The 25,037-nt window shown below is 54.3% G+C and overlaps 3 protein-coding genes across 6 annotated transcripts; 1 reads left to right on the plus strand and 2 right to left on the minus strand.

Annotated features, from left to right (window-relative positions):
* Window positions 1–1,042: 1,042 nt before the first annotated feature.
* LOC142601184 (uncharacterized) lies at window positions 1,043–6,917 on the minus strand. The gene is made up of 13 exons (XM_075749826.1): window positions 6,538–6,917; window positions 5,755–5,869; window positions 5,354–5,527; window positions 5,159–5,265; window positions 4,549–4,689; window positions 4,067–4,215; window positions 3,851–3,912; window positions 3,491–3,593; window positions 3,310–3,371; window positions 3,104–3,181; window positions 2,802–2,954; window positions 1,843–2,012; window positions 1,043–1,644 (listed from the first exon to the last, which is right to left on the minus strand). The coding sequence occupies exons 1-13, from the start codon at window positions 6,747–6,749 to the stop codon at window positions 1,506–1,508; spliced, it is 1,665 nt and encodes a 554-aa protein (XP_075605941.1). The 5' UTR covers window positions 6,750–6,917; the 3' UTR covers window positions 1,043–1,505.
* A 7,833-nt stretch (window positions 6,918–14,750) lies between these two features.
* LOC142601194 (uncharacterized) lies at window positions 14,751–22,332 on the minus strand. Of its 4 annotated transcripts, XR_012834833.1 has the most exons (17): window positions 21,898–22,331; window positions 21,115–21,229; window positions 20,715–20,888; window positions 20,520–20,626; window positions 19,910–20,050; window positions 19,428–19,576; window positions 19,212–19,273; window positions 18,852–18,954; window positions 18,671–18,732; window positions 18,465–18,542; window positions 18,163–18,315; window positions 17,204–17,373; window positions 16,912–17,005; window positions 16,132–16,206; window positions 15,045–15,192; window positions 14,845–14,932; window positions 14,751–14,767 (listed from the first exon to the last, which is right to left on the minus strand). XR_012834833.1 is itself a non-coding variant. In XM_075749931.1 (15 exons), the coding sequence occupies exons 1-15, from the start codon at window positions 22,107–22,109 to the stop codon at window positions 15,596–15,598; spliced, it is 1,830 nt and encodes a 609-aa protein (XP_075606046.1). In that variant the 5' UTR covers window positions 22,110–22,331; the 3' UTR covers window positions 15,199–15,595. The 4 variants fall into 4 exon arrangements, 3 of the variants coding, with proteins under 3 accessions (XP_075606046.1, XP_075606036.1, XP_075606057.1); XM_075749931.1 differs by lacking the exons at window positions 14,751–14,767; window positions 14,845–14,932; window positions 15,045–15,192 and adding an exon at window positions 15,199–15,730; XM_075749921.1 differs by lacking the exons at window positions 14,751–14,767; window positions 14,845–14,932; window positions 15,045–15,192 and having other exon boundaries at window positions 15,743–16,206; window positions 21,898–22,332.
* A 698-nt stretch (window positions 22,333–23,030) lies between these two features.
* CYREN (cell cycle regulator of NHEJ) lies at window positions 23,031–24,030 on the plus strand. Its single transcript, XM_075750010.1, is given in 4 exon segments — window positions 23,031–23,091; window positions 23,093–23,140; window positions 23,233–23,302; window positions 23,524–24,030. Coding segments are annotated over 4 exon segments (405 nt in total). The 5' UTR covers window positions 23,031–23,038; the 3' UTR covers window positions 23,758–24,030.
* Window positions 24,031–25,037: the final 1,007 nt, after the last annotated feature.

The raw sequence follows: 25,037 nt of genomic DNA on the forward strand, positions 1-25,037 counted from the left end.
TGGAAGGCCCAAAGTTTACCTGAACAGAGGAAGAAAAGACTTCCTTCCCTCCCAGGAGAACTGCAGGCAGCCTGATTTTGCAAGGCCTTTTGCAGCTTTTTCAAACCATAGGCTCACGCACAGAAGCACTTTGCAAGATTGAATGTGAGGCTTGAATTTGCTCACAGATGGTTATGTACGTGCCTTTACGTGAGATTTCAGTCAAGCTTGACTTCCACTCAACATGATACTTCTTTAAAGCACTAAAAAGCCATGCCTGGTGTGTTCTTCCTTCAGCATACTGTTTGTCCGCCAAATTTCCTCCAGAAGCGCTTCTGATCGGCGTTTCATCTCAACCAGCTGCTTCGCTTCCTCGCTTTCACTCCCACACTTTCAAAATAGAAAAGATATGTCACACACGGAGTGCTGGAACAGGATCCATACACAGAACGTGCAGACAGCGTTCTCCACGAGGAAGAGAACATGGACCTCCCAAGTGCAGTCTCCTCTTGCAGCTCTCAACCACAGATCTCTCTCCCCTGTCCACAGCACAGAGCCTACCCATCAAAGGAAAGGGGCTAACGACTGCAGGAGCCCGCATATTGTGCACCAAGCAGATTCAAAATCCAGTAGCACCAGGGGAATGAGGAGGCGTATAGACCTTTCCCCTGAGGGTGCCCTGCCCAAAACCCTGGGGGGTTCTCCACAGCCCACCCGATCTTTTCATAAATTACCTGCCCACAAGAAATTGCCAGACTAAAAACAGTCATTCCCAGAAGCCGTTCATATACCTGCTGATGTTGGGGTTCCTTTGCAGTCCGTTTTGTCTGAAAGCCAGTTATCAAGTCCTCCAGGCCATTATGAGCCTACAGCAGCGTTAAGAGAAAAGAACTCATGCTAGGACTTTCCCGACTGAAGGTCACACCTCAGGGCCTTTCTTCTTCTCTTGCCAGCATCAGTGCAACACCATATTTGCCTGCCCTGCAACGCCACCCAAGCACAGCACACAAAATACTGCCTATGGAGGTGTCATTCCCTTATTAGTTGCGGATTTTCTTCTTTGGAGGTCTTCTCGTTGCATTACGGACCCACACCTTCTGGCCAACGAATCCAGAGTCACTAAAACAGGAAGGTGACCAGAGTCCAGGCAAGTGAAGAGTTCCTGTCACAGTCTGATGATGCCAGTCAGGCCTCCAGGATGAAGCGCTCTGCACCACCAAAAGAGCCCAAGGAAAGTCCGCAAGCAAAGCTACCAAATCCCTCTACTGCACGACTGTCTCAAGTGCTGCCTGAGGTCTCAACCTCACAACTGGTCGAAAGCAGCAAATACTGAAGCCAGTGCGTTAGCGTCAACTCCTTGACAAAGACGGCGTTAAGTAGGACTCGCTACAGTCTCATGGGACAACTCCCAAAGCCAGAAAGCTGGGGAATGGGCCAGCAGGACTTTCAGAGCAGCCTATAGTCAGTAGGACAGAGGAACTGATCTCTCCTAGGCTGTCCAGGAAAACCTCCTCTTAACAGCGGAACTAGGCTCTGTAGCTCATGAAAAGGGAAGGCTCTGACTGCCTTACTGTGGCAGAGGCTCGCAGATCTTTCTGAAGGGCTTCGATGGTCTTGGCTTGTTGCTGCGCTGTGGCTTCCAGCCTGGCCTTTCCAACTTGGAGCCTGCAAAAGAAGTACAGGCGTTACCACAGAAAGCCACAGGAGCACAAATCCCCAAAGAAGCGTGTGAAAGAACCTCATCTAAACCAAAAGCGTGGTTGAAAATCGTATACTATTATCTCACTGGCGTGCAAAACAGACAGTCCTATTTTCACACCATCACAGAAAGCGAGGCCTGGCTGCACTGTGTTACTTCCTTACCGTTGCAGGCGTTCTTCCAGCTCTGGGATAGCCGCAGTTGCGGAAGAGGCGGCCAGAAGGCCCTGCAGGTTCCTGGAAGTGGTTAGTTCCCTCTTCTTGTTCTCTAGGGCCTGCTTCAGGAACTGGACATAACACTCAGTCCGGATATGCTGTTCTCTCAATTCCTGCAGCTGTCAAACCACAACAAGAATCCCCAGGAGTCAGCTTAGGTTTGATAAAAAGGAGTGCACTGCTTTGACTCTCGCCTTGACTCTCGAAACGTGTGTTACTTCTTTGTCTTTTATACTGGCCCCTCTCCTATGTCTGCATTGATTTCCTACAGCGTTTCCTAAACGCTGCCACGACACTCCTCCTCTTCCTCCTCTCTCAAGGACTCCCAACACTCTCTGTAGCCACTTGCTGGCTGCTGCAACACGATTAGAAGCTCCTGCTCCTACAGTGACTTTGCAGCTCCGTAACAATGACGACGTGACGAGGGAATACAAAAAAGCACCAGCGCAACACTCCGCTATGCCTACTCTTTCTCTATCAGCACACCCTCAGAGAAAGAAGCAAATTCACCTTCTCCGTGAAACTTGAGAAGCAGCTTTTTGGAAGGAATGCACACACCCTTCCCCAATTAAGGACCAAGTGACTTCACAGTTAGTGACCTTTTTAATTGTAGGCGCCAGCCTTATAAAACAAGGCGAGTCACTTACATGTCACTCAGTCTACTCCTGTTGCAAAGTTGTCTAGTGCACTAAGACCAGCTTAGCGCAAACTTCCACTGTTAACTTCAAGCAGTGCAAACAGGCAGGCATCAAAGGCAGCAGTGCTGTTCCCTCCCACCCTCATCGCAGCTAGCCGCACACGGAGCCACCCTGGGTTACACAAAACCCCCAAGAAAGGATCAGTTCCCAACTCGGATTTGCTACGGAAAAGGCCTGGGCCCCTGCCAAGGAGACAGGCTTCCTCCGTACCTTAGCTGTTGACCTGTCCAGGTCCTCCTGCAACTGCAGCTGCTGTTCCTGCAGGTCCCTGCAGTAGCGCTTCTCAGCTTCCAGTGACGCTTCCGCCAGGGAGTTCTTTTTGAGAGTGTTGGCGAGCTCCTCCTGCAGCTGCCTGACCCATCTCTAAAGAAACGGTGTGCCATGAGCACAGAGAGATCAGTGAGGAGATGACAACATGAGATATGCTTTTACTCATGCGACTGCAAGAACAGCTCTCTGTACAGTGACAAGCTCTATTTTCAGGTATCTGCATCAACCTCTGATGGAGTCACCTGTCTATCGCTTTGACAATCCACTCGAGCTGAAGCATCCTGCTTTGGCTGAAGCTTTTCTATCTCCAGTGAAGAAATCTGAGTAAATGAGAACACAGACAGACAGTGGGGAAAGGAATGCCTAGCAACACTGCAACATCACACTGCATTTCAGCACAGGGGCTACAGAAGGATGACTTCCGCACGACAGCAGGAAGAGAAAGTACCACAGAATCAAACCAGGAGTCATCATCTTCCTCGTCTTCTGCTCCTGCTGCTGGGCAGACACCTACAAAGGAGGTAAGAAGCATGACGCTGCTGTGAGTGCTTATTTCACTCTGCTTTTCCCCATCGGCTTCACTCCAGAGAAGCTTGCCAAGGTAACCATTTAGTCCGCCAGGAAATTACCGTTGCCGCGCTCCCCTGCAAGGGACTGTGCGCACGCTCCGTGTCTGTCCGCAGTTGGAAGCACCGTGCCGGCCGACACTTTGTGAGGAGCTTCGGAATCCGTCTGCGTAATTCAAAAGACACACGTGAGAACTGGCACAGACTCCTTCTCGACCCGTTTCCAGGCCCAAAGCTCCCGCCTCAGCCAACGCGCGTAACGTGGTATCAGGCGACGGAAAGAACCAAAAGGGCAAACAGGGCCAGCGTGCTAGGCATCTCTGTTGAGCGGGGCTTTCAAAAGGGGCCAGAGTACACCTCCCGAAGACAAGCCCAAGAGCAAGCGAGCGGCGTGGGCCCCACTGCCTCTTTCAGAGAAGGTACCTTAGAATCAGAAGGGGAGTGAACTTCTTCCTCTTGCTCTTCTGCTGCTGCTGGCAAGACACCTACAAAGGAGTTAAGAAGTGCTATGCTGCTTTGCCTGTTTCACTCTGCTCTTCCCCATCCATCACGCTCTGCCCTCAAACGAATGGGTTATCATTGTGTTACAGGGAATAGTGACTTTTTCCTCATCACTCCTCCATGGCAGAAGGATCCTACCTGCTCTGGTCATTGCAGGTTCCCCCAAGGGAAAATGAGCAGTTGTCCCAGCGCAGGAGCTGTCAAGTACTGCTGGGCCTCCTGTGCCTCCCGCAGAACATTCTCCTGTCATTTCACACCTGATGTATTCCTCCAGTTGCTCAGCAGTACTATATACAGAACGAAATATGTATATATAAATATATATATGTCTCCATATAAAGGAAGGAAATGCATTCGGTAAAGATACCCCCGCAGGTGTGTGTACGTAGCTTGGCAGCACACAAGTGAATTGTCAGAGTGAACTCTGGGGGGAAGTAGTCCTTCAACATCCAAATCCACTCTTGACCCGGAAAGAGACGCATCAGAAGATGTCACTGAGCCCAGCTTCAACAAAGGTCTCAACACCTCATTAAACCCCAGTGATGTTACGAAAAAGGGCCGTACATCAGCACGGTCATTCTGAGAACGCGTCTGCTCTAATGAGGACGTAAACCACTTACTTGGTGTAAAGCGTTAACTCTCTGGCATATTGCATAGCTTGCTTGCCCATACAGTCTCGATGAGAAAGATCAGCACCGTGTCGAAGAAGACTTTTTATTGTATTCCTATTCCCAGCAAGAACAGCAATCATAAGAGGGGTCCTAAAGCATCCAAGAGATGATAGGCAATACGTCAGCTTCTGTGGACACTGCATTGCCATTACTTCAGTCCCCCGTTGCTCCCCAAACAATTCGTTTCCCCTCTCCGACAGGCAGAGTGAAAGCTCAGCCAAACACGTGGAAGCGTTGGAGAGTTCAGGTTGGCAGGACCTCAGGAGGTCTCCAGGCCAACCACCTGCCCAGAGCAGGCTCAGGGTGGGTGGGTGGGTGGGTTTGGGTGTGTGCGTGCGCGCGTGGCGCCACAGCCAATGCTTGCTTGCAGTCCTCAGTGTGGAAAGTGTCCCCTGAAGTAAGACAGCAGCCGAGCACGGGTCTGCTTTCACAAGTCACACAGAAGGAGCTCCTTCCGGGCAGCTCCTGGTTCTTTTTCAAAGCTCATTCCTATGCCTCCCATCGATCCAACTTGGACAACGCTAAGGAGTCTCACGCGCCCTTTTGACAAACCCATCACCTTTCATGCTTATCTCGAGCATGCACGTCAGCTCCTTTTTGAAGAAGGAACTCAACCATCTCTTCACAGCGCTCGGTGATGGCAAGAGTAAGCGGAGTGTACCCCAACTGAAAGGAGAAATTATCTGCCTTAGAAGAACACAGGAAAGTCAAGCAAGTTTTGGGAAGAGGAGCCTTACCCAAAGTCCAAGCTTACCTCATTCTGAGCATCGATATGGGCATTGTGCTCAAGTAACAGCTCCACTAGAGGTTTGCTAGGAATGACAGCAGCCATGTGAAGGGCAGTGTTGCCGCCAGCACCTTTGAGGTTGGCTTTGGCACCGTGCTCCAGCAGAATAGTCACGCAGTCTTTGTGCTGGTGGTCTACTGCCTGGAAATAAGACACAAAGGAGGAATAACTTCCAACACCTGTGCTTCTCTCTGTCAGAACTCCCGCAGCTCCCCAATGCTGTAAAGTACGAGCGTCTTCAAAGACTAGGCAACATATGCCCCTTCCCTGCTGACTACAGCATACCTGTTTCTACTGCAGGCCTACCTAAAGAATCACGTAAGGTACGTATCAGCCCAACGTACAGCGGCATAACGTAGCCCGCGTACCTTCATCAGCGGCGATTTCTTCAAACAGTCACGAGGGTTTAGCTGGCACTTCTTTCCTGCTAGGAATCGAACAACATCTGCGTGGCCGTTCGCGCAAGCAAGATGCAGAGGCGTCCTAGAAATTAAACGCGTTCAGTCAACACAGACAGGCAGCCGAAGGCATGGTTTCAGGCTGTTGTACCTGACGCATAGGGCCACAAGCCTCCACTGACAAAAAACAAGCTGAAAGCAAGCCTTCTTGTTCCAGAGCTGGTGGCAGCAATTGCACACCCAAAGCCTGGGGCTGGCTGGGAAAAATCCCCAACGCATCCATTGAGTCAGGAGGCATTTGCTCAGCCGGAGTCTATGGGGGCTACATAAATCTACGGAGGCTGTGGAGTCTGCGTAAGCCCCGGGTTTTCCCCCAATCAGTCCTGCGCCAGACGTGTCCCCGAGACAGAGGGGATGGCGTTTCTAAAAGCAATGGGAAGGCTGCGCTGTGTCTTTCTGCAAATCCATGCCCTGCTGAAGCAAGCCGCTCAGTCTGGCGCCAGGAAAGGAGCCGTCTCTGCTGGGACGAAGGCCTGCTGAGCTCCACAGAAAGTTCACTACAGGGAGCAGGCTGGCAGAGCAGGGCAGAGGGGAGCGTCGGCCGCCTCCTGTCCCAGCGTGGGCAGGCCTCCGGTAAGGCCAGCGCTGTGGAGCCGACCGTGCTCCTAGGGCGCTCGCGACCGTGCTGGGCTTTGCCGGCTCTTCCAGCCGGGGTGGGTGGAAGCTTTGCTGCGGGCACTGCCCGCCCCTTACTGCTTCTTCGCGTCCCGCCTGTTGATGCGGAGTCTCTTCCCCCACCACCAGCGCCGCTGCAGTTCGGCCAGGTCACCGCTGGCGGCCGCGCTGTGCAGCGCGCCCTGGCCCTTCTCCCGGAGCTCGGAGGCCCCGGCGGCGCCGGGCGCGGAAGCGCTGCCGGACGTCGAGCGCTCCCGCACGCTCCTGAGGAGCCCGATGAGCCTGTGCATGCTGTGGCGGGGACGAGGGGAGGGCACGGCCCGCCCCGGGGTCAGCAGCCGCGGGAAGCGCCTGGCAGGCTCTGCCGAGCCCCGGGCGAGAACGGGGAGAGGACGGGGAGAGGGCGAGAAGAGCCGAGAGCCGAGCCGAGAGCGGTGGCCGCAGCTCGCAGCCCCCGACGCTCCGAGCCAGGAGAAGCGCTGTCGCTCGCGCCGCGGCGGCAACAGCACTGAGCGCCGGCGCCTGCAGGGGGCGGCCTTGCAGCGGCGAGCGCGCTCGGGGCGTGACAGAGGGGGCGTCACAGAGGGGGCGTCACAGAGGGGCGGGGTGACGCCGGCCGGGGACTGCAAGTGGAATCTCCACTCCCCATCATCCTTCCTCCATGGGCTGCAGGGGGGCAGCCTGCCTCACCATGGTCTTCACCACGGGCTGCAGGGGGATCTCTGCTGCGGCGCCTGGAGCACCTCCTGCCCCCCTCCTGCACTGACCTGGGTGTCTGTAGAGTTTCTTACATCTTCTCGCTGCTCTCTCTGGCTGCAAAAGGTCCCACTAGGTTGGTTTTTTCCTTCTTAACTCTTCTCCCAGAGGTGCTACCACCGTTGGTGATTGGCTCGGCCTTGGCCAGCAGCGGGTCTGTCTTGGAGCTGGCTGGCATTGGCTCTGTCAGACATGGGGGAAGCTTCTAGTAGCTTCTCACAGAAGCCATGCCTGTACACCCCCCACTACCAAAACCTTGCCACACAAACCCGATACACTCTCGCACTGAACTGGTGTCTCAAAGGCTGCTGGAGTGCTGGGCTCAGCCCTGTAATATCAGTGAGGACAAACCTGGGGCTCTGCACCAAAATCTTTTGCTTCCTTGTGGAACCCCCATTATGAGGGCTGTGTTAAATTGTTAGGCTGCCCCTCCAGGTGTTCTGCTGCTGCTGGGGTTGAATGTGGGCCACTTCACCTGATGAACTACAGCAGAGGCACTCCAGATACTGTTCTAGCAGGTGAAGTACAGGTGCTCCTGCTGAAGAGAGTATTTTCATTGTGCCTCTGGTGTTGCCACCACTGTGATGGCAATGTGAAGCCAGAGCTCCTCGAGTCACCATTGCCTCAAAAGACATCCCTGGTTAGTCCAGGAGGTGGAGAAGCAGCAGAGTCTCTTTGGGCAACTGCAAGAAGCGAAGCCTGTTTGCTTTTCTGCCTGCCTGTATTTAGGCTAGATATGGCCCAGGTTTTGAGCTGGAGGCTGCAGTCCCAGGTCTGTGGAAGGACAGAGCTGGCAGGAGCTGTGGGGGTGGAGGAGAAGAGCAAGGGGAGGAGAAGAAGAAAGGTGGCAGTGGGGCTTGGATGCAGAATGCCTGCAGCTGACAGCATGTGAGCAGCCCTGTAAAGCTGGAGGAAGAGGTGACTAGTTACAGGCAATGTTTTTTGTGGCCAGTGTAAAAGCACAGGGTGCTGGGGTTGGATTTGGCTCCCGCAGGCTGGTTGAGAGGGCTGGGACAGAGACCTTATGAACGTAAAGGGCCTCTCTGGATTCACTTCAGCTCTGTGTGAATATGAGCGTTCAGTACTGGTTCTCCCCTCAGATATGCAGCAGCACGAGTGTGCCATGAGCTGGAAGGCACACGATGGGGAAGTCTACTCCGTTGAGTTCAGCTATGACGAGAATACAGTCTACAGCATAGGCGAGGATGGCAAGGTAGGCTCTGAGTGACCTTCTACTGGTCAGCTGGCAATGAGGTCCCTTCTGAAGGCTTCCCCATGTGGTTGGGGTAGGACTAAAAATAGCCTCCGAATCCGGAGGATCCGTGGGCTGCTAGCCGTAATCTTAGGTGTGCAGCACCACCCTGCTGCACGCAGCGTCTGCAGAGAGCGTGACTGGAAAGTGTCATAACAGCTGGAGCTGTCTCGGATCTTACCTGCAAATCCTACTGTTGGTCACATCCCCTTCCTAGGGAATCCATGTGAAGATAACCTTTCTGTGCCCCTGAGATCACCACATTTGAGATGCGGGGTTCACCAGGGAGCAGAGTCCTGACTGCCTCACATAAATTTCCTTGTCAGCAGCTCCCTGTTGCTTATAACAAAGGCTGCTTCAATGTCTGCAGTTCCAGAGTCTTCAGCAGCAGAGGTGTGGCTCAGGGAGGGAGACTGCCTGAAGGTGTGGGTCCTTGGCTGATGAGAGTTAATTGAATTCCCACCAGGATCCTGCCTGCAATGTGGAAAGACACATAGGCAGCAGTGCTTGTGGAAAGTAGGGCATATGTTTACCTGGATAGGAGGCACGCTTACAGCCTTTGCAGCCTGTGTTTTATAACAGTGTTGAGTTAGCACGTGGCTAGAAGGCTGCTGGGATCACGTCAGGGGTTCTGCAGAAGAAAGGGAGGCTAGAGAAGACATGCATGAGGCAGCACGGTGCATGCTGATAGCATGGCTAAAACCAGAATGGCCAGTGCAAAACCCGAGTATTCTTTCAGTATAGCATTTTTGCAGTGCTTTTTTTTGTTTTTCCTTTCTGCGTGTTTTTTGGGGAGTTGTTTTGTTTGTTTGTTTGTTTTTTCATAGAAAGAAAATATTCCCTTGCACTTGATTTCTGTGCTCTGTTCAGTTGTTGCTGCAAAACATGGAGGGTGGCTGGGGCAGTGATGTGCCAAGAACGTGTCCTGCCTGGAGAAAAGACCCTTGTGCTTTCACCAGGCGCTTCCGACACTGACACCCGCACGCTGGGGAGAACCAGTGCAAGACATCCAGGAACAAAATGAATCGCATTGCTTCAGATGTATTGTGTTCCCTTGCGATACCTGCTACCACCTAAAGGAGAGATCCTGAGTCAGACTTTTTGAGATGCTTGTGTTGGAGTTCAGAAGCTACCTAATGCCTAGCAGCTACCTGATGGCGGATAGGAGGAGGGAGGGCCAGAACCAGTCTGGTCTGGCATAGTGCTCTCTGTACTGGAGCTGTCGCTCCCCCTGCATTCCCCCAACATCAGGGCAAGTGCTGCGCTCAGGTATTGCGTAGTCTTTGGATGGACTGCAAAGCAGCCAGATTTCATCTGCTTACGCATCACCACGGAGCTTACTGCTGCTTCTGTCCTTGGCCTTTATTGGGAGTTTACAGTCCTGCTCCTTGGCAGAGCTCTCATTCTCAATTATGTGAAGAACGGGTCCAATTTCCTGTTTGAAGACACCTTTGGTATCTTCCAAAGGCCATTTTGGTTTTAGAGCCTGGAGGTTAATATTCACCAACGTGAAGGGTGACTGTCCGGAGAGGAGGTGCAACGTTATTTCAGTCTGTTCTTGCTAAATGTGGTTTGCTGTATTTGTGAAGAGTGGCTTGTCAAAGTTGTAATGCCTAGCTAGCTGTCTCTTCCCATTTGAAGAGATGAGGACCAGGCCAGGTGGACTTGCATAGCTGGCAGCTTCTACTGCTGCCCAGCCAAACCTGGAGCATGATGGTTCTTCTCCAGTTCCAGGTCTCATACTGGGGGTTGGAAATCAAGATTCGCTTGGCTAACTCTACAGCCATTCTTCACTGGCGGCCTCACACCTCGCAACGCGACTTGGTGTCTGAGAAGGTTGTTGCCATCTTTGTGCCTGGAGATGCTGGATGGAGTCTGCAGTTGTTTTGTCTGTTGCATGTAGGCCAAGGAAGACTACAGTTACAGCTAAGATGAGGTCAGACTTGGGCAAAAAGCTCCTTGAAGCAGGCAGGAGGCCGAGCTGAATAAAACGGAGCCTGCAGTGTGAAATTTCCAGATCACTGGAGATGTTTGTGCCTTGAAAGCAGAGCATCATCAGGGCTGGAAGGGGCATTGTCTCATCCGTCTTATCTGTCGCCGGCCTGCTCAAAGGAGGGTCAGCCAGCGCAGGGCGGCCACGTCCAGTTTGGAGCATCTCCAAATATGGAGAGTCCACAACCTCTGCATGGTACAAATAAGCCGCCAGCAGGCTGAGCTGGGGTCTCCAGCCCCACCCCAGGTCCCTGACACCAGTCTCACGAGAGAAAACGTTTTTCCTTAGGTTGAGGTGGGATTCATAGAACCACAGCATGGTTTGGGTTGGAAGGGACCTCGCAGACCACCTAGTTCCAACCCCCCTGCCATGGGCAGGAACACCCTCCACTAGACCACGTTGCCCAAAGCCTCATCCAACCTGGCCTTAAACACTTCCGGGGAAGGGGCATCCAGAACCCCTCTGGGCAACCTGTTCCAGTGCCTCACCACCCTCACAGTAAAGAATTTCTTTCTAACATCTAATCTAAATCGAACCTCCTTCAGCTTAAGCCCATTACCCCTTAACAGTCCCTCTCCATCTTTCCTGTAGGCCTCCTTCAGGTACTGGAAGGCCGCAACTAGATCTCCCTGGAGCTTTCTCTTCTCCAGGCTGAACAACCCCATCTCTCTCAGCCTGTCCTCACAGGAGAGGTGCTCCAGCCCTCTGATCAGCTTTGTGGCCCTCCTCTGGACTCTCACCAACAGCTCGATGTCTTCCTTGCACTGGGGCCCCCAGAGCTGGATGCAGTACTCCAGGTGGGGTCTCACAAGAGCAGAGTGGAGGGGCAGAATCACCTCCCTCGACCTGCTGGTCGCACTTCTTTTGATGCAGCCCAGGACACAGTTGCCTTTCTGGGCTGCAGTTGCACATTGCCGGCTCATGTTGAGCTTGTCATCAACCAACACCCCCAAGTCCTTCTCCTCAGGGCTGCTTTCAATCCATTCCTCGCCCAGCCTATATGGATTGCGCCGACCCATGTGCGGGACCTTGCACTTGGCCTTGTTGAACTTCATGCGGTTCACACGGGCCCGCCTCTCAAGCCTATCAAGGTCCCTCTGGATGGCATCCCTTCCCTCCAGCGTGTCGACCACACCACACAGCTTGGTGTCGTCGGCAAACTTGCTGAGGGTGCACTCGATCCCGCTGTCCGTGTCGCCGACAAAGATGTTAGACAGTGCTGGTCTCAGTACCGACCCCTGAGGAACGCCACTCGTCACCGTTCTCCACTTGGACATTGAGCCGTTGACCGCAACTCCCTGAGTGCGACCATCCAGCCAATTCCTTCTCTACCGAGTGCTCCATCCATCCAATCCATGTCTCTCCAATTTAGAGACAAGGATGTCGTGCGGGACAGCGTCAAATGCCTTGCACGAGTCCAGGCAGATGATGTCTGTCACTCTTCCTTTGTCCGCCAGCGCTGTAACCCCATCAGAGAAGGCCACCAAATTTGTCAGGCACGATTTGCCTTGAGTGAAGCCACGTTGGCCATCACCAATCACCTCTTTATTTTCCATGTGCCTGAGCATAGTCTCCAGGAGGGTCTGTTCCATAATCTTGCCAGGCACGGAGGTGAGACTGACCGGCCTGTAGTTCCCTGGGTCTCCCTTTTTTCCCTTCTCAAAAATGGGGGTTATGTTTCCCCTTTTCCAGTCAGTGGGAAAAGTCAGGTCCCGTGGACTTGTGCACCTTCAGGTTCCTTAGATATTCTCGAACCTGATCTGCTCTTACAGTGGGCGTTTCTTCATTCTCCCAGTCCTTGCCTTTGCCTTCTGTGACCTGGGCAGTGTGGCTCAAGCACTTGCCAGTGAAGACTGAGGCAACAAAGTCATTGAGTGAGTGCCCCAGCTTCCTCCGTGTCCTGGGTAACCAGGTCGCCTGTTTCAGTCCGGAGGGGAACCACATTTTCCCTCGTCCTCCTTTTATCACTAACATGCCTATAGAACCTTTTCATGTTGTCCTTAACATCCCTGGCCAGATTTAATTTTATCAGGGCTTTGGCTTTCCTAACCTGGTCCCTGGCTGCTCGGACAGTTTCTCTGTATTCCTCCCAGGCTACCTGTCCTTGCTTCCACCCTCTGTAGGCTTCCTTTTTTTGTTTGACTTTGCCCAGGAGCTCCTTGTTCACCCATGGGGGGGCCTCTTGGTGTTTTTGCCTGACCTCCTCTTTGTTGGGATGCATCGCTCCTGAGCTTGGAGGAGGTGACCCTTGAATATTAGCCAGCTGTCTTGGGCCCCTCTTCCCTCCAGGACTTTGTCCCATGGTATTCTACCAAGCAGATCCCTGAAGAGGCCAAAGTCTGCTCTCCTGAAGGCCAGGGCAGTGAGCTTGCTGTGCACCTTCCTTGCTGCCCTGAGGATCTTGAACTCCACCATTTCATGGTCACTGCAGCCAAGGCTGCCCTTGAGCTTCACATCCCCTACCAGGCCCTCCTTGTTGGTGAGAACAAGGTCCAGCATGGCACCTCTCCTTGTGGCCTCCTCTGTCACTTGGAGGAGAAAGTTGTCATCAACACATTCCAGGAAGTTCCTGGATTGCTTGTGCTCTGCTGTGTTGTCCCTCCAACAGATGTGGGGTGGTTGAAGTCCCCCCTAAGGACCGGGGCTTGTGAGCGTGAGGCTGCTCCTGTCTGCCTATAGAGGGCTTCATCTGCTCGGTCCCCCTGGTCAGGTGGCCTGTAGCAGACCCCTGCTATGATGTCCCCTGCCCTAGTGCTCCCTTTAATCCTGACCCATAGGCCCTTGCAGGCGTGCACGCGTCTCCAGCTGCTCTTGTTTGTTCCCCGTGCTCCGTGCGTTCAGGTAGAGGCATTTCAGTTGTGCCCCCGATGAAGCTGACTTACTGGCTGTATTCTCCCAGTGTTTCTCTGAGTCCCTGGCTCATCTCCTCTAGGCTTCGAGTGTGCTGCAGTGTGTCCAGCACGTCTCTGAGCAGTAGGCCGAGGGCCCTCACCAGCACCCCATCCCTCCAACCTGGGCACGTCGTCCCACAACATGTTGCAGGCAAGCCTGATGTTATGCCCCTCCCCCTTCGAGCCTAGTTTAAAGCTCTGTCGACGAGCCCCGCTAGTTCCTGGGCAAAGATTCTCTTTCCCCTTTGAGAGAGGTGAATCCCATCAGAGTTCATTAAGCCTGGTGCCGTGTAGGCCATCCCACCGTCAGAGAACCCAAAGTTGTGGCGTTGCCACCAGCCACGGAGCCACGTGTTTATGGACTGTGCCCGCCTGTTCCTCCCAACGGTGCTGCCCTCCACTGGAAGGAGGGATTCCCCTGTTCCAGGTCGTGCCCACTTCTTCACCCCTTTCCCCTCAGCGGGCTACAAATCCATCAGATCCCCACGGGATCTGCAAAGCTTCCGTGGCTACCAGAAGCTCGCCCACCACCTTCTGCCCAGGCCACCAGGAGGATTGCTCTAAAAAGGCAGGAAGAGCCTGGTAACTGATTATTAGTAGCAGCGCTAGTGCCTGATCTGAGCACAATTGTGGTTCAAGCCTCCCCCGAGGAAAAGGACGCAGATGCGTGCTGCCTCTTGGAGATGTCTGCAGGACTGATTTTCATTCAGAGCGAGGGCAGAGAGAGATGTGCTAGCTGCCTGCATAGGAAGAGAGCCTGAGCGAGCCTTCAAAAATCGGACTCTCCTCCTCCAAACCCACTAGGTCCAAAGCACTCCAATTGTGCAGCAAAACTAAGACACGTACTAGATGACAGAGTTTATTAAATACCAAGCTGCAACAGAACACTTGGAATTAGACGCAGGGTAGTCGCTGCAAAAGGTGGAAGGCAAAGGTTTCCAGGCTTCCTTCATCTCCCTGTGAGCACTCTGTTTCCTGGCACTTCCTCTGCTCCAGCATCATCTCAGCGCTAACTACATCGGAGGTTCAGCTGTGACTGGCGAAGGGCAGGAAAAGCAAAGGCTGCGTGTTAGTTTTACAGCAGGCTGGGCCAAAGGTGGCACTGGAAAGTGGATCCTGGAAATGGAGCACTCACGCACAGATCCAGATACCGAAAACCAAAGACTCAAACGTGTCAACAACAAAGTTATAGCCTATGGGCTACAGACACACGTGGAAAATGGCATTACATGGAGATATGGATCACCTCGTTGCAGTTTTTGTGTTATTTCTTGTGCAGTTCTTTCTCCCATCTCTTTCAGACTGCTCTGTTTGGCTGTGACCTACCGTGTCAGTCCCACGCAGTGCGGACGGCTTTTCTCACAGGTCCTGGTTGTCTCTCGTCCACTGCCTGCGGTTTTTCGACTGCGTCTCCAGCTGTTGAGAAATAATGTCACCAACTTGTAGGCAGCGAAACAGAAGGACCTCCAAGAGAGAGCTCTAAAGTTACTCACGTCTGTGGGAATCCGTGAGGTGGGGGGCCATCGAGGCTGCATTTGTCACCTGCTCTTTCGGATGAAAATTTTGATGTACGGTGACCGGCTACAGCCAAGAGGAAATTAGCAACATGGAACAAAAGCATAGGAAAAGAATCATACCGGTTCCAGCAGAAAAAGGTCATCACCTCAAATCCACCAAGCAAAGCAGAGCTCACCTTTCTTCTTAGTTTACCAGCTTGGCTGGCCATCTCCGAACAGCTGTTGTTCATCTCTCCCTGGAAACTGAGCTGGGACTCTTTCTCTCTCTCTTTCTCCGCATATGCCTTTAGCTTTGCCTGAGCTCCCTGCAGAAGCATCTTCAACCTGCACAGCAAATCAGTAAGGAAAGCGTGAAGCAAAGCAGCAGTTGGCCTTTTTCACGTACTCTTACGGAAGCAGCACAGCCATGGCTTGCTTCATCTGTAGTGGGCTTGAATTGCAGGCCAGGAATTACTGAGAGCAGCCAGTAATTACTCCAGTGCCAGACATCACGTGGAAGGCCCAAAGTTTACCTGAACAGAGGAAGAAAAGACTTCCTTCCCTCCCAGGAGAACTGCAGGCAGCCTGATTTTGCAAGGCCTTTTGCAGCTTTTTCAAACCATAGGCTCACGCACAGAAGCACTTTGCAAGATTGAATGTGAGGCTTGAATTTGCTCACAGATGGTTATGTACGTGCCTTTACGTGAGATTTCAGTCAAGCTTGACTTCCACTCAACATGATACTTCTTTAAAGCACTAAAAAGCCATGCCTGGTATGTTCTTCCTTCAGCATACTGTTTGTCCGCCAAATTTCCTCCAGAAGCACTTCTGATCGGCGTTTCATCTCGACCAGCTGCTTCGCTTCCTTGCTTTCACTCCCACACTTTCAAAATAGAAAAGATATGTCACACACGGAGTGCTGGAACAGGATCCATACGCAGAACGTGCAGACAGCGTTCTCCACGAGGAAGAGAACATGGACCTCCCAAGTGCAGTCTCCTCTTGCAGCTCTCAACCACAGATCTCTCTCCCCTGTCCACAGCACAGAGCCTACCCATCAAAGGAAAGGGGCTAACGACTGCAGGAGCCCGCATATTGTGCACCAAGCGGATTCAAAATCCAGTAGCACCAGGGGAATGAGGAGGCGTATAGACCTTTCCCCTGAGGGTGCCCTGCCCAAAACCCTGGGGGGTTCTCCACAGCCCACCCGATCTTTTCATAAATTACCTGCCCACAAGAAATTGCCAGACTAAAAACAGTCATTCCCAGAAGCCGTTCATATACCTGCTGATGTTGGGGTTCCTTTGCAGTCCGTTTTGTCTGAAAGCCAGTTATCAAGTCCTCCAGGCCATTACGAGCCTACAGCAGCGTTAAGAGAAAAGAACTCATGCTAGGACTTTCCCGACTGAAGGTCACACCTCAGGGCCTTTCTTCTTCTCTTGCCAGCATCAGTGCAACACCATATTTGCCTGCCCTGCAACGCCACCCAAGCACAGCACACAAAATACTGCCTATGGAGGTGTCATTCCCTTATTAGTTGCGGATTTTCTTCTTTGGAGGTCTTCTCGTTGCATTACGGACCCACACCTTCTGGCCAACGAATCCAGAGTCACTAAAACAGGAAGGTGACCAGAGTCCAGGCAAGTGAAGAGTTCCTGTCACAGTCTGATGATGCCAGTCAGGCCTCCAGGATGAAGCGCTCTGCACCACCAAAAGAGCCCAAGGAAAGTCCGCAAGCAAAGCTACCAAATCCCTCTACTGCACGACTGTCTCAAGTGCTGCCTGAGGTCTCAACCTCACAACTGGTCGAAAGCAGCAAATACTGAAGCCAGTGCGTTAGCGTCAACTCCTTGACAAAGACGGCGTTAAGTAGGACTCGCTACAGTCTCATGGGACAACTCCCAAAGCCAGAAAGCTGGGGAATGGGCCAGCAGGACTTTCAGAGCAGCCTATAGTCAGTAGGACAGAGGAACTGATCTCTCCTAGGCTGTCCAGGAAAACCTCCTCTTAACAGCGGAACTAGGCTCTGTAGCTCATGAAAAGGGAAGGCTCTGACTGCCTTACTGTGGCAGAGGCTCGCAGATCTTTCTGAAGGGCTTCGATGGTCTTGGCTTGTTGCTGCGCTGTGGCTTCCAGCCTGGCCTTTCCAACTTGGAGCCTGCAAAAGAAGTACAGGCGTTACCACAGAAAGCCACAGGAGCACAAATCCCCAAAGAAGCGTGTGAAAGAACCTCATCTAAACCAAAAGCGTGGTTGAAAATTGTATACTATTATCTCACTGGCGTGCAAAACAGACAGTCCTATTTTCACACCATCACAGAAAGCGAGGCCTGGCTGCACTGTGTTACTTCCTTACCGTTGCAGGCGTTCTTCCAGCTCTGGGATAGCCGCAGTTGCGGAAGAGGCGGCCAGAAGGCCCTGCAGGTTCCTGGAAGTGGTTAGTTCCCTCTTCTTGTTCTCTAGGGCCTGCTTCAGGAACTGGACATAACACTCAGTCCGGATATGCTGTTCTCTCAATTCCTGCAGCTGTCAAACCACAACAAGAATCCCCAGGAGTCAGCTTAGGTTTGATAAAAAGGAGTGCACTGCTTTGACTCTCGCCTTGACTCTCGAAACGTGTGTTACTTCTTTGTCTTTTATACTGGCCCCTCTCCTATGTCTGCATTGATTTCCTACAGCGTTTCCTAAACGCTGCCACGACACTCCTCCTCTTCCTCCTCTCTCAAGGACTCCCAACACTCTCTGTAGCCACTTGCTGGCTGCTGCAACACGATTAGAAGCTCCTGCTCCTACAGTGACTTTGCAGCTCCGTAACAATGACGACGTGACGAGGGAATACAAAAAAGCACCAGCGCAACACTCCGCTATGCCTACTCTTTCTCTATCAGCACACCCTCAGAGAAAGAAGCAAATTCACCTTCTCCGTGAAACTTGAGAAGCAGCTTTTTGGAAGGAATGCACACACCCTTCCCCAATTAAGGACCAAGTGACTTCACAGTTAGTGACCTTTTTAATTGTAGGCGCCAGCCTTATAAAACAAGGCGAGTCACTTACATGTCACTCAGTCTACTCCTGTTGCAAAGTTGTCTAGTGCACTAAGACCAGCTTAGCGCAAACTTCCACTGTTAACTTCAAGCAGTGCAAACAGGCAGGCATCAAAGGCAGCAGTGCTGTTCCCTCCCACCCTCATCGCAGCTAGCCGCACACGGAGCCACCCTGGGTTACACAAAACCCCCAAGAAAGGATCAGTTCCCAACTCAGATTTGCTACGGAAAAGGCCTGGGCCCCTGCCAAGGAGACAGGCTTCCTCCGTACCTTAGCTGTTGACCTGTCCAGGTCCTCCTGCAACTGCAGCTGCTGTTCCTGCAGGTCCCTGCAGTAGCGCTTCTCAGCTTCCAGTGACGCTTCCGCCAGGGAGTTCTTTTTGAGAGTGTTGGCGAGCTCCTCCTGCAGCTGCCTGACCCATCTCTAAAGAAACGGTGTGCCATGAGCACAGAGAGATCAGTGAGGAGATGACAACATGAGATAGGCTTTTACTCATGCGACTGCAAGAACAGCTCTCTGTACAGTGACAAGCTCTATTTTCAGGTATCTGCATCAACCTCTGATGGAGTCACCTGTCTATCGCTTTGACAATCCACTCGAGCTGAAGCATCCTGCTTTGGCTGAAGCTTTTCTATCTCCAGTGAAGAAATCTGAGTAAATGAGAACACAGACAGACAGTGGGGAAAGGAATGCCTAGCAACACTGCAACATCACACTGCATTTCAGCACAGGGGCTACAGAAGCATGACTTCCGCACGACAGCAGGAAGAGAAAGTACCACAGAATCAAACCAGGAGTCATCATCTTCCTCGTCTTCTGCTCCTGCTGCTGGGCAGACACCTACAAAGGAGGTAAGAAGCATGACGCTGCTGTGAGTGCTTATTTCACTCTGCTTTTCCCCATCGGCTTCACTCCAGAGAAGCTTGCCAAGGTAACCATTTAGTCCGCCAGGAAATTACCGTTGCCGCGCTCCCCTGCAAGGGACTGTGCGCACGCTCCGTGTCTGTCCGCAGTTGGAAGCACCGTGCCGGCTGACACTTTGTGAGGAGCTTCGGAATCCGTCTGCGTAATTCAAAAGACACACGTGAGAACTGGCACAGACTCCTTCTCGACCCGTTTCCAGGCCCAAAGCTCCCGCCTCAGCCAACGCGCGTAACGTGGTATCAGGCGACGGAAAGAACCAAAAGGGCAAACAGGGCCAGCGTGCTAGGCATCTCTGTTGAGCGGGGCTTTCAAAAGGGGCCAGAGTACACCTCCCGAAGACAAGCCCAAGAGCAAGCGAGCGGCGTGGGCCCCACTGCCTCTTTCAGAGAAGGTACCTTAGAATCAGAAGGGGAGTGAACTTCTTCCTCTTGCTCTTCTGCTGCTGCTGGCAAGACACCTACAAAGGAGTTAAGAAGTGCTATGCTGCTTTGCCTGTTTCACTCTGCTCTTCCCCATCCATCACGCTCTGCCCTCAAACGAATGGGTTATCATTGTGTTACAGGGAATAGTGACTTTTTCCTCATCACTCCTCCATGGCAGAAGGATCCTACCTGCTCTGGTCATTGCAGGTTCCCCCAAGGGAAAATGAGCAGTTGTCCCAGCGCAGGAGCTGTCAAGTACTGCTGGGCCTCCTGTGCCTCCCGCAGAACATTCTCCTGTCATTTCACACCTGATGTATTCCTCCAGTTGCTCAGCAGTACTATATACAGAACGAAATATGTATATATAAATATATATATGTCTCCATATAAAGGAAGGAAATGCATTCGGTAAAGATACCCCCGCAGGTGTGTGTATGTAGCTTGGCAGCACACAAGTGAATTGTCAGAGTGAACTCTGGGGGGAAGTAGTCCTTCAACATCCAAATCCACTCTTGACCCGGAAAGAGACGCATCAGAAGATGTCACTGAGCCCAGCTTCAACAAAGGTCTCAACACCTCATTAAACCCCAGTGATGTTACGAAAAAGGGCCGTACATCAGCACGGTCGTTCTGAGAACGCGTCTGCTCTAATGAGGACGTAAACCACTTACTTGGTGTAAAGCGTTAACTCTCTGGCATATTGCATAGCTTGCTTGCCCATACAGTCTCGATGAGAAAGATCAGCACCGTGTCGAAGAAGACTTTTTATTGTATTCCTATTCCCAGCAAGAACAGCAATCATAAGAGGGGTCCTAAAGCATCCAAGAGATGATAGGCAATACGTCAGCTTCTGTGGACACTGCATTGCCATTACTTCAGTCCCCCGTTGCTCCCCAAACAATTCGTTTCCCCTCTCCGACAGGCAGAGTGAAAGCTCAGCCAAACACGTGGAAGCGTTGGAGAATTCAGGTTGGCAGGACCTCAGGAGGTCTCCAGGCCAACCACCTGCCCAGAGCAGGCTCAGGGTGGGTGGGTGGGTGGGTTTGGGTGTGTGCGTGCGCACGTGGCGCCACAGCCAATGCTTGCTTGCAGTCCTCAGTGTGGAAAGTGTCCCCTGAAGTAAGACAGCAGCCGAGCACGGGTCTGCTTTCACAAGTCACACAGAAGGAGCTCCTTCCGGGCAGCTCCTGGTTCTTTTTCAAAGCTCATTCCTATGCCTCCCATCGATCCAACTTGGACAACGCTAAGGAGTCTCACGCGCCCTTTTGACAAACCCATCACCTTTCATGCTTATCTCGAGCATGCACGTCAGCTCCTTTTTGAAGAAGGAACTCAACCATCTCTTCACAGCGCTCGGTGATGGCAAGAGTAAGCGGAGTGTACCCCAACTGAAAGGAGAAATTATCTGCCTTAGAAGAACACAGGAAAGTCAAGCAAGTTTTGGGAAGAGGAGCCTTACCCAAAGTCCAAGCTTACCTCATTCTGAGCATCGATATGGGCATTGTGCTCAAGTAACAGCTCCACTAGAGGTTTGCTAGGAATGACAGCAGCCATGTGAAGGGCAGTGTTGCCGCCAGCACCTTTGAGGTTGGCTTTGGCACCGTGCTCCAGCAGAATAGTCACGCAGTCTTTGTGCTGGTGGTCTACTGCCTGGAAATAAGACACAAAGGAGGAATAACTTCCAACACCTGTGCTTCTCTCTGTCAGAACTCCCGCAGCTCCCCAATGCTGTAAAGTACGAGCGTCTTCAAAGACTAGGCAACATATGCCCCTTCCCTGCTGACTACAGCATACCTGTTTCTACGCAGGCCTACCTAAAGAATCACGTAAGGTACGTATCAGCCCAACGTACAGCGGCATAACGTAGCCCGCGTACCTTCATCAGCGGCGATTTCTTCAAACAGTCACGAGGGTTTAGCTGGCACTTCTTTCCTGCTAGGAATCGAACAACATCTGCGTGGCCGTTCGCGCAAGCAAGATGCAGAGGCGTCCTAGAAATTAAACGCGTTCAGTCAACACAGACAGGCAGCCGAAGGCATGGTTTCAGGCTGTTGTACCTGACGCATAGGGCCACAAGCCTCAACTGACAAAAAACAAGCTGAAAGCAAGCCTTCTTGTTCCAGAGCTGGTGGCAGCAATTGCACACCCAAAGCCTGGGGCTGGCTGGGAAAAATCCCCAACGCATCCATTGAGTCAGGAGGCATTTGCTCAGCCGGAGTCTATGGGGGCTACATAAATCTACGGAGGCTGTGGAGTCTGCGTAAGCCCCGGGTTTTCCCCCAATCAGTCCTGCGCCAGACGTGTCCCCGAGACAGAGGGGATGGCGTTTCTAAAAGCAATGGGAAGGCTGCGCTGTGTCTTTCTGCAAATCCATGCCCTGCTGAAGCAAGCCGCTCAGTCTGGCGCCAGGAAAGGAGCCGTCTCTGCTGGGACGAAGGCCTGCTGAGCTCCACAGAAAGTTCACTACAGGGAGCAGGCTGGCAGAGCAGGGCAGAGGGGAGCGTCGGCCGCCTCCTGTCCCAGCGTGGGCAGGCCTCCGGTAAGGCCAGCGCTGTGGAGCCGACCGTGCTCCTAGGGCGCTCGCGACCGTGCTGGGCTTTGCCGGCTCTTCCAGCCGGGGTGGGTGGAAGCTTTGCTGCGGGCACTGCCCGCCCCTTACTGCTTCTTCGCGTCCCGCCTGTTGATGCGGAGTCTCTTCCCCCACCACCAGCGCCGCTGCAGTTCGGCCAGGTCACCGCTGGCGGCCGCGCTGTGCAGCGCGCCCTGGCCCTTCTCCCGGAGCTCGGAGGCCCCGGCGGCGCCGGGCGCGGAAGCGCTGCCGGACGTCGAGCGCTCCCGCACGCTCCTGAGGAGCCCGATGAGCCTGTGCATGCTGCGGCGGGGACGAGGGGAGGGCACGGCCCGCCCCGGGGTCAGCAGCCGCGGGAAGCGCCTGGCAGGCTCTGCCGAGCCCCGGGCGAGAACGGGGAGAGGACGGGGAGAGGGCGAGAAGAGCCGAGAGCCGAGCCGAGAGCGGTGGCCGCAGCTCGCAGCCCCCGACGCTCCGAGCCAGAGAAGCGCTGTCGCTCCCGCCGCGGCGGCAACAGCACTGAGCGCCGGCGCCTGCAGGGGGCGGCCTTGCAGCGGCGAGCGCGCTCGGGGCGTGACAGAGGGGGCGTCACAGAGGGGGCGTCACAGAGGGGCGGGGTGACGCCGGCCGGGGACGAACGGGCTGTGCTTTCGCCGTCATCGCGCCCCCGGGCAGGAGCGGTATGAAATCGTCTCCGAAAACGTGCGCTTTGCAGAGCTGCTATTCAGGAGCTCTATGTGCTCCCTCGTTAGAATATTGAAGGATGCGTCCCTCTCTGCTTCGGGCGAGGCTTTGGAGTAAAATACGGTATTGCTGACAAACCGTTGAGCACGCAGCAAAGCCCTCTCCCACCTCCCCACTTGGTGCTGCGTGAGCGGCGGGAGCAGCGTCTGCTCGGGCGGCAGCCTGGTGCGTCTGCCTGCCCCTGCTGGGCTCTCTCCGGAGCCGGAGCCCGAGCCCGCCCGCGCTGCTTCCTTGTCTCCCTCCCCACCTGGTCAAGCACCGGGTTCTGTCGTTACTTGGGTATTTTGGGGCGGTTTGGGGTTGTTTGGCTGCTCGCCTGCACGGTTTAGCGAGGAGCAGGGCTCGGAGGGACGGGAGAACGCTGCCCCGGCGGACGCGGTTGGTGACAGCGGGGGGGGCCCTGGGCTTCCCGCTCGGGGGCGGCTCCCGGCGCCGCCCGCCCCGCCCCGCCCCGCCCCGCCCCACGCGCGATGCTGCCGCGCGGGACATGGCGGCGGGCGGGCGGCGGCGGCTTCTCCCGGCCTGGATGGGGGCGGCGGCGCCCCCCCCCCAAGGCCGGGCGGCGGAGGCAGGCGACGGCAGGGCCCAGGTAGCGCCGCTGGGGCGGGTGGAGCGGTGCGGGCGGCGGGCGGGCGAGGCTCGGCCCTGCCCGCGCTGAGTGTCTCCCCGTGCGGTGCTCAGGACGGCGGCGGTGGTGTACTGCATGAATGAGGCGGAGCTGGTGGACGTGGCCCTGGCGTTGCTAGCCGAGGTGAGCCCGCCCGCCCGGGGGTGGGGACGCGGCGCCGGTCCTTCTGGGAGGCCGCTGGCGCCGGCCTTCCTGCTCTCGGCTGCCTCGCCGGGCGCTGCGGGACAAAACCAGCGTCCGCCGTGGACCTGGGGACTGGCGAGGGGATGCGCCCCCTGCCCCCTTGGGGTGCTCCCGTGCTGAAGTCACGCCCAGCCGGGTCTGGCTGTTTTCCCCTTGCTCAGAATCTGCAGTGCAAGAAAGGCGAGGAGAAGGCCCGGTCCACGAGCAAAGAGGAGCTGGAGCTCCAGCCAACGCCAAACGAGGCTCCTGGAAGCACAGCCAGCACCGGGGGAGGCAGTGACCGCAGCCCGGCTCTCCCGTCCCCTCCTGACGCTGATGCCGACGCAGAGAGGACAGGCTGGGAGGACTCTGAGGACGATATTCTGAAATATGTCAGGGAGATCTTTTTCAGCTAGCGTTGCTTCCTCTGCAGTTCCCTAGGAGCAAAGTGGACAGTGGGGAGGGTGTCCCCTCCCACAGCACTGAGAATGGTGGGAGGACAGCCTGGAGTGGGCTATCTAGCTGCCGTGTTGGTGGCCTCTGGAGCTGGTAGGAGGCCCATGAAGGCCGTGGGGGAAGAGGAAGGGGGCACTCACATCTCCCAGCGTGTGCTGGGTTCAGTGGGATTCGGTTACGTTCATTTCTGTTGGGCATCTCAGAGCATGGACAGATTAAAGAGGATATTTGGATTTGTGTGAGTGTCCCTTTGGTGGGTCAGTGTTGGGACTGGAAGAGAGCAGGGAGTTGCTGGCCCTGGGGGGCCTTTGCTGGCTCTGCAGAGCTGGATAGTCATGGCTCAGCCTTGGGGCTCCCTTGTCCTTGCAGTTCCTCTGTGACAGGTGCAGTGGGGCCTGTCAGGCCGTCCCCCTTGGGCCTGGTGCTGAATTTGTCTCCAGGCTGGGGCCGGCTTCCCATAGCTAAGAAGGGCATGGGTGGGAACGGACCGGCAGGGGCAGGGACCATCCCGAGGGGGCTGACCCCATGGCAGTGTGCATGGGGGTCTAGGAGGGGATGAGGATGGCTCAGTGTCTTCTTCCCAGCCCCAAGGGGGGATGAACCAACCACACAAGACCAGGGCAGGTACGAGAGCCTTTATTGGAACAAAGAAACAGTCAAACCAGTATCTCCAGCCACATCCCCACCAAGACTGCAGCAGGAGACATAGCAGACCCTCATGTGCCTGAAGGGGATGGGGGGAGAAAGCAGGCACTTCTTTGTGCAGCGTCACAGACATGGCACGGAGCAGTCCTTTGCTCTGCTCCCCGAGCACACCCTTGCATGGGGCGTGTATGGGGCTGAGCTGACTGCGGTGAGCTGCCCACTGTGGTGGGTTGACCCTGGCTGGAGGCCAGGTGCCCACCAAAGCCGCACCATCACTCCCCCTAGCTTAACTAGATGGGAGAAAAAAGGTATAATGAAAGGCTTGTGGGCTGAAATAAGGACAGGGAGAGATCACTTGCTAATTACCGTTCTGGGCAAGACAGACTAAACTTAGAGCAAAATTCATCTAACTTATTACCAAGCAAAACAGAGTAGAGCAATGAGAAATAAAACTAAACCTTAAAACACCTCCCCCCACCCCTCCCTTTTTCCCGGGCTTAACTTCACTCCCGATTCCTACCTACTCCCCCCGCTCAGAGGCACAGGGGGACGGGGAATGGGGGTTGCGGTCAGTTAATCACATGTTGCTTCTGCC

This window comes from Balearica regulorum, chromosome 1, assembly GCF_011004875.1.
Source record: "Balearica regulorum gibbericeps isolate bBalReg1 chromosome 1, bBalReg1.pri, whole genome shotgun sequence".
Lineage (NCBI taxonomy): Eukaryota > Metazoa > Chordata > Aves > Gruiformes > Gruidae > Balearica > Balearica regulorum.

What these genes read in the sequence shown, in the direction of transcription:
- LOC142601184 (XM_075749826.1), bottom strand. Translation starts at nt 6,749, where the DNA reads ATGCACAGGCTCATCGGGCTCCTCAGGAGCGTGCGGGAGCGCTCGACG. An exon ending in AGAAATCGCCGCTGATGAAG is followed by an intron (nt 5,528 to 5,754) that starts GTACGCGGGCTA and finishes TCTTATTTCCAG; the next exon opens with GCAGTAGACCACCAGCACAA. An exon ending in ATTGTCAAAGCGATAGACAG is followed by an intron (nt 2,955 to 3,103) that starts GTGACTCCATCA and finishes CCGTTTCTTTAG; the next exon opens with AGATGGGTCAGGCAGCTGCA.
- LOC142601194 (XM_075749921.1), bottom strand. Translation starts at nt 22,109, where the DNA reads ATGCACAGGCTCATCGGGCTCCTCAGGAGCGTGCGGGAGCGCTCGACG. An exon ending in AGAAATCGCCGCTGATGAAG is followed by an intron (nt 20,889 to 21,114) that starts GTACGCGGGCTA and finishes TCTTATTTCCAG; the next exon opens with GCAGTAGACCACCAGCACAA. An exon ending in ACTCCCCTTCTGATTCTAAG is followed by an intron (nt 18,955 to 19,211) that starts GTACCTTCTCTG and finishes TGAATTACGCAG; the next exon opens with ACGGATTCCGAAGCTCCTCA.